The following is a 7772-nucleotide window of genomic DNA, read 5'->3' as shown; positions in this document are numbered from 1 at the left end:
GTCTCTTTATAAGTGTATCTTGCTTTTTTCCTATCTGTTTTTAGAATAAATTCTGGTTCAAGTCGGTTCGATTAAGCCGAAATTTTAATAGTATACTATAAGCTCGTGTATTTTAGTGATTTATATATATTCTTACAAGTCTCTGTACTTTTTGATATTTTCAAGAACAATTTCATACTTGTTTTCTCCATTTTAAATTTTCTAATTCGGAATAAAAGTTAAAAATTAAATTGATTAGTTGTACAAATAAAACTGATATTATTATGCATATTTTGTTTTTGCTTCCTACTTTTAGTATATAGTTAAACCAGTATAATATCTTTTGATTTGTACTATTTGTTACCCAAAAAGTGGAAAAGAAAAGAAAAGCGTACCGACGTTGAAAAAACGTAAGTTTTGTAGACTTATTGATAACAACATGCGTAAATTTTTCTTTTGTAAATTGATGACAGAGTTAGTTTAAGTTAAGGTTAAGGTTATTTTTTTTTCTCTTTTTCTTTTGGCATGTGAGTAATACCATATAAAAGAAAGATGGTTTGGGCCAAATTGGTTAGTTCCTTGGGGAAATTTTTTTTTACAACTTCATTGTTTCCCAACGGTTCACCACAAGTACATTGGTTGTTTGCCTTTTCCACTGGGGAGACTATTAATCTAAAGAGTATATTTAAATTTTTAGTAAACGTGCAAAATAATAAATTCAAAATATGTATTTACAAGAAGATATAATACTACTACTAAATCATATATAACCTATTTATTCTTGATAGGATTTTCGTTTTGAAGCAAATCTTGATATCATTTACACCGCATTTCAATAATCAAGACTGATAAAGATTAGACACAAATTTATGACTGGTTCACTAGCTTTTTCAAAGAAATTTCTAAGCTTACTTTTATTGTTTCTATGCTTCTACATTTCAAAGAAAATGACCAAAAAAGTGTAGTTCTATAGCTTTTTTGAATGGGTACCTAGAAGGCTCGTTTTGTCTAGTGGATATCTCGAAAATTTATGGAACTTGAGACAATCTATAATAGCAAAAAAAAAAAAAAACAGTTTTGTAGATGTGGAACTTTTTTTTATTAGTAGTCATCTGATTCTAAACGGGAAAAATGCCATAAAAATCTCCAAGTTTCAAAAATGGGACAAAATAATCCTCAACTTTTGAGATGTCATTATAATCCCCAACTTTGGGTTGACTTAACCAAAAAATATGAAACTTTCTTTGACTTTGCCGTTTTAAGGGGTTAAGTCTCTGTCAGAAGCTAATAGACGGGGATAACAAACCGCTAACGGCTTCCGTTTACCCAAAACGTCGACGTCTTATTATCGAGAAAACACTGAAGGAAATAAGAATCCCCAAATCGATTTCTAGGTTTTAGTTTTCAAATCTCCAAATTGATTTCTCAACCTCTCTCTTTTCCGATGAGTTCAAGTTCTATCACATCCGGTGGCGTAGGTGAACGTGGTCTGCCGTCGAAGTGTGTGTGTGAATCCGGACATCTTTGAGAATCCGGACCTCACACATGCATGTTCACCATCGTATATCCTCTCCTCATCCCATATATCATCTCCACTATCATCATCACTCTCGTCTCCATCGTCCTCTCTCGCAGCCGGTCCAAATTCAGCTTCAAAATCATCACAGTTCTCTTCCTCTACACCAATATTACCGTCGTCATGATCTTCTACAGAATCTACATTTGGCTCGCAATTTCGTTCTACATTTGAATCTACAATGTTCCATCTATGATTTTCCTGATCTTCTTCACGGTTACCTTCGTCACGGTTGCCTTCGTCTGCATATCTAACCTCATCACAGTCTTCATCACCAACTACCTCACAATCATCTCCACTCACGGCCTCACGATCATCTTCGATATCTTCAGCAATCTTCTTCCTTTTTTGTTTACGTTTAGGTTTAGTAAATGCCTTACTGTTTTGATCTGCAGCATCCTTCTCGTTCTCCTCTACGAGTCGCTCAGCCTCAGGACCATCCTTTTCAGTCTCCACTTCGATTTGATCCGCCTCAGGTCCATCGTTCTCATTCTCCTCCTCAATTCGATCCGCATCACGTCCATCCTTCTCGTTCTCCTCTACGAGTCGCTCAGCCTCAGGACCATCCTTTTCAGTCTCCACTTCGATTTGATCCGCCTCAGGTCCATCGTTCTCATTCTCCTCCTCAATTCGATCCGCATCACGTCCATCGTTCTCATTCTCCTCCTCGATTTGATCCGCCTCAGGTCCATCGTTCTCATTCTCCTCCTCGATTTGATCCACCTCATGTCCATCCTTCTCATTCATCTCTTTGATTCGATCCGCCTCAGTATCAGACAGAATCTCAACCGTCTCGACTTCAGATTTTTTTTGAATAGAGTCTTTCAATCGCAACGACCGCCGCGGCGGAACAAAAGTGTTTTTTCCTCCACGGGTCCTCGCCATGAAGAGAGAATTTGAGAGAATTTTGAGAGAATTTGAGAGAATTTGGAAATTTTTTTTTTTAGGGTTAGGGATTATAATTTCGATTCGAGATTTGGGGATTTTTTTAGTTACAAACGACGTTGTTTTCTCGATAATAAGACGTCGACGTTTTGGGTAAACGGAAGCCGTTAACGGTTTGTTAACCCTGTCTATTAGGTTCTGACGGAGACTTAACTCCGTGCCTAAAACAGCAAGGTCAAAGAAAGTTTCATATTTTTTGGTTAAGTCAACCTAAAGTTGGGGATTAAAATGACATCTCAAAAGTTGAGGATTATTTTGTCCTATTTTTGAAACTTGGGGATTTTTATGGCATTTTTCCCGATTCTAATCTTGTTTTTTTAGCAATATATTGATTTAAAAGCAATCAATTGTTTTTAAATTTACGGAATACTATATACATATAGATTACAAAGAACCATTTCAAACACGTTTGTTAATATATATAGTTGATACATACAAAATCATGGGTACAACTTACAACCATCTCATCTCAACGATTCAGAGACGACAATGGTTTACGCGGTGGTTAAACGATAAGAATCTGTATTGGACAGAAGAAAAATAAAACAATGAGAGGCTGTCACTTTCCATGTGCAATCCACAGCCGTGAAACCACGACCGTTCGATCATCCCCTCGTAATTTACAAGCTCCTTCTGGAATGCTAATCCAACGGTAAGAAACAAAGCAGATATATATTTACCAAATCTCAATGACAACAACTTGTTACTTTTTCTTTTGTCTCTGTTACAAAATTCTTTAAAAATATTAATAGTAGAAAACACAGGAATACATATCTTTCTTTCATATTCATTTATCATTTTCTAAACATTATAATATTACATGACAAAAATGTTAGGCCACTGCATTTACATTTTTACAAGTCCCACCGAGCAAATTTTCTCACCAAGTACTTCTATTTATGAACTTTTATTATTTCTGTCGGAATTATCTACTTCATAATTTCATCCAATAGGAGTGTTAATATTTATAAAAATATATACATATATATATATGTACACAAATAAACCTATTGCTTTGGTAGAGATTTTATGAGTTAGAATATTGGTGACAAGAAGTGATAATAATATTTTAGTAGTACTACGAAATATCGATAGAAGACAATAGTACTTCAAATAATAAATACGATGAAAACAAGATACTAACTAAACTAATCAATCCCTTCGTACCACCATATTTTTACTGTCTCACTAAATAATTTTATACAAAAGAGAAGACGGTGTCGTCAAGTACAACATTACCGGTCAAAGCTATAAGAATAATAAGATTATCATAAGTACAACATGCCTAAGATCTAAAAACTAATTGTATATTAGAAATAAATAATTATATTTGAATAGTATTTATTAAATTCATCTTGACGATGAGATGACACAAAATAGTTGTAGACCATATGTATTTAAAAATTTCTCTCCGGGTTATGCGAAAAAAGGAAAAAGCATTTCACATGTCTCTCTCCTGACATGCACGAACCAACAAATTGCTTCTTATTATTAATATTTCATTTTGATACTAAATCACGTTATTTGTTTATCAAATCAAATAAAATATAAAAAAACACATTTTGACCACAACCTTTCTCTATATAAACATTTTAGTCTCCTCCTCTCTCTCATCACCTCAACGATTTTCTCTCTCTCTCTCTCTTACGTTTTAAAAAGCTAAAACAAAAACCTCTAAACACCATCGTCTCTCTCTCTCTCTTCTTATCCAAACATGGCTGCAACAGCAACTGTATCATCATCGCCATTGAAGCGCCTAAGAGATGAGCAAGAACAAGAAATCATCATAGCACAAGAAGAAACAAAAAGACAAAAGCCTTGCTCATCTTCTTCTTCGTACAACCAAGTTCTAACTTTCCTAGATGATACACAAGCAGTAGAAGATGAAGCCGAAAATGACATAACTTCCCTTATCACCACTCTTCAGCAAGAGATCTCTACAGAAGAGCAAAACGCTGCCGTGTTTGAAGAGACCCCTTCTCTCTCCTCTTCTTGCTCCTCCTCATCTTCGTCTTCATGCACTTCGAAAGAAGATGAGTACGAAGAAGACAAAGAGAAGGTGATGAAGCATCTTCTTGAAGCTTCAGACGACGAACTCGGGATCCCTAACACTGAAACTGGCGAGAGTAATTATGAGATGATTAAGAGTGAGACTACTAATCAGGAATACGTTAATGGGTTTAGTATATTAGATGGGTTTGGTGTTGGGCTTTGGGAGCTTGAGGACGAAGCAGCTAATTATTACACGTTGCTGCAGTCAGAACTGTTCATGTAGGCAAGGCTAAAATAGATAAAACAAAAAAAAAGAGGACGGGTAAAAAAAGGAAAGTAAAAACCAAATTGTGATGATGAAAAAGAAAAAAGAAGAGACTATTTTCTTTAATGGAAATTTCTTTATCATTATTGGGGTTTCGTTATTTTTTCCATGTGAATTTGACAAGTGTCTTCTTCTTATTTGTTTAGATACTATATGATTTATATTGGTTTGATTAATTTCTAGTGGGACTAATGATAATGATACCATTTTGTTGTTTTTTATCTCTAAATTGTGTGTTACGTTATTAAAAGACTCAATCCTACTACAGTTCAATGAACATATACAGATATATAATAAATACGATTAATTCAAGTGGGTTTTACTGGTCCCATAGCGGACCATAGTGTTTCCTAGTGTAATAAGCTTTCAAAGACAATTTCTCCAATTTATTCATATACGTAAATCAGATTGAAACCCTTTGGTGACATATAAACTTCTAATTGCGTACCATGTAGTACGTTCAAACTTTACAAATTACGTGTTTTGTAACGCATCTACTTTACTTGCCCAACCGGTGTGATTTCATACCAAACGTATGAGTAGTAGTTTGATATGTGCAAAACTTAGAATTTTGTCTGTTTTTCGTAAGATGTTGAGAGTAGTAAACGGATTACAAATTTAGAATTTAAGATGTTGAGAGTAGTAAACGGATTACAAATTTATGGTATAACTTACAAGGGCCACGTCCTCAAATATTAGTTTTAAAAATTAGATCATCAAAACTGGACTGTTTCATGTTGAATAGAAATAGTGGATTTTTTTTCCTCGATCTCTCAAATATCCGTATCTATACGGCCATACGTACCATACGGTCCATACCTATGAATCTGTACTCATCATTATTTTGTCAATATCCAACTCTGAAATCTCGAATACTCACAATTTTGTAACAAAACAATATATAATACTAGTTTCAGTGTCAGGGATATATATCAAATCGAATCTAAACGATTAATGAACGAGAATAGTTTGTTCAATCCTACCTATAGTCCCATGATGCATCCAGTTAATTTTTACTCTCGTTACCATTATGTAAGAGGCTACCGCACTGATAATTCAAAATTACATAATTTATTAAAATTAGATATCAAAATTTCTGAAATTACATGACAGCTCTATATACATTCACATCTACATATTACGTACTTTAATTTTGTTGACAACGTATCTAAACGCCACATCTAAAATTTGGCGTACATCACTTGGTGGCGTGTTTTGCGATTTTAGTATTTTGCGGCTGAATAATACCTAGAGAAGCATTTCTGAGAAGTGAAATTTTGCTTTATTATTGTTAAAGTGTAAACGCGTTATACACAAATGGTAGAACGGAATTTTAATATACTTGGAATCAGAACGAAGGAACAAATAAATCAACAAAGTCAAGCTAGAAAATGTTGGATTTATTAATCTAGAAGCATGGTCCATGCATTGGTCTCTTCCTTAGTGGAGATGATCAGAATGTAGCCATGCCTACGTTAATGGAGGCTCTAGACGAGTTTCAGAAATCAGAATAGAGACAAAAACAAAAGTTTATTAACTGACGATGAGATGTTGTAGTATATCCTATTTTTTGATAGTTTCTACTTTTTAGTATCTAATTTTAAATAAACTTTATATATGAAAATTTAAGATCCTGTATCTTTTACTTTTAATGTTAACTGACCACCAAATTACAATTTTTTTTTTTAAAAAGAAAAGGATTATTCAGTTTTTTGACTTCACAGAGATCGTAGGCTAATGCTTAATGTTTCTATATAAATCTAGTAATCTGCACACCATATAGGTCCATAGCTTGAAATAAAAGGATTAACGAGAGTGTGTGCCTCGTGGTTCAATGCTCATGGTTCATGATACGGCACGGCAGTATCACGATCGTCTACGTAATATCGCTGCATACTTGCATGTATATACACGTATCAAACGAGAGAAGAGAATTATAGTTTAGCAACGTGATTTTCTTTTTTTTTTTCTGAGAAAAATTAATTATAATATATTTAAATTTGTGTTCGAATGATTATATGTGAACTAGGATGGAATGGTAAATTAGACGATAATCACAATAGACTTATTACTCTTGGACAATTTTTATTTATTATAAATGCATCCTCTTTTAAATTATGAAAATATGAAATTGTCGGTCCACTGTCCACAGTCCACAGTCCACTTAAGCGATATTTTCCACTGACGCTATGTTCCACCAGTTCCTGACATCGATAATTCAATAGTTATCTCATTTTTGAACAGATCTAATGAGTTTTGATGATTAATTATACATGTCGTGTTTGTTCGGGTAGTGGACAAAAGTTTAGATAATATCTGGAGTACATTATTGTTTTCAGCTAATTTTTCATAACTTAAATTACATAATGACAATAATTTATTCGAAATAACACAACCCTATTATTTCACCATCTTACATATTTTTTACACTAACTAAAACTATACTAAAATATACAATACAGCCTTAATTGCATTACATATATTTTGAGTAATAATATATCAAAAGTACATTTATTCGTAAGTAGTAGGTTACTATGAATACATTTCGTGTAATGCTATTCATGTAAAAACTGAATTAAAATATCATATATGCTTATAGTTTTTTTCTTCCTTATGAGTGTATAGATTGGTAAATTTGCACACTTAGACCACAAATTTTGTGCAACAAGAACTATCTTTGGATTCAAACATAGAAACCTACGATGTCTCCGAAAGATCTTTAGTTTCAAACTTTCAATCAAATGAGCTACCAACTAAAATCACAGCTATAAAGTTTTATCAGACCTATAGGAAATACATTGTGTGTGTATATATCTATATGTCCTTTTCATTTGGCTACGGTTGCGTTGTAACAAAAGAATATCAAGTGGGTATTGGAAATTTAGGACAATGGCGATCGTGACAATAATGATATGCGACAGAGGGATTATGCTCGGCTTGATTACATAGTTGAAC

At 33.5% G+C, this 7772-nt stretch overlaps 2 protein-coding genes across 2 annotated transcripts; one reads left to right on the top strand and one right to left on the bottom strand.

The window, feature by feature from the left end:
- On the bottom strand, positions 1430-2440 carry LOC104789739 (glutamic acid-rich protein-like). Its single transcript, XM_010515388.1, has one exon. The coding sequence runs from the start codon at positions 2438-2440 to the stop codon at positions 1430-1432; it is 1011 nt and encodes a 336-aa protein (XP_010513690.1).
- Positions 4131-5040, top strand: LOC104788052. Its single transcript, XM_010513730.1, has one exon. The coding sequence runs from the start codon at positions 4215-4217 to the stop codon at positions 4773-4775; it is 561 nt and encodes a 186-aa protein (XP_010512032.1). The 5' UTR covers positions 4131-4214; the 3' UTR covers positions 4776-5040.

The sequence above is a fragment of the Camelina sativa genome, chromosome 5 (assembly GCF_000633955.1).
Source record: "Camelina sativa cultivar DH55 chromosome 5, Cs, whole genome shotgun sequence".
NCBI lineage: Eukaryota > Viridiplantae > Streptophyta > Magnoliopsida > Brassicales > Brassicaceae > Camelina > Camelina sativa.
This window is presented reverse-complemented; position numbering and strand designations above follow the sequence as displayed.

Bases quoted from the DNA above. Each gene is read 5' to 3' on its own strand.
- LOC104789739 (XM_010515388.1), bottom strand. From the start codon at position 2,440: ATGGCGAGGACCCGTGGAGGAAAAAACACTTTTGTTCCGCCGCGGCGG.
- LOC104788052 (XM_010513730.1), top strand. From the start codon at position 4,215: ATGGCTGCAACAGCAACTGTATCATCATCGCCATTGAAGCGCCTAAGA.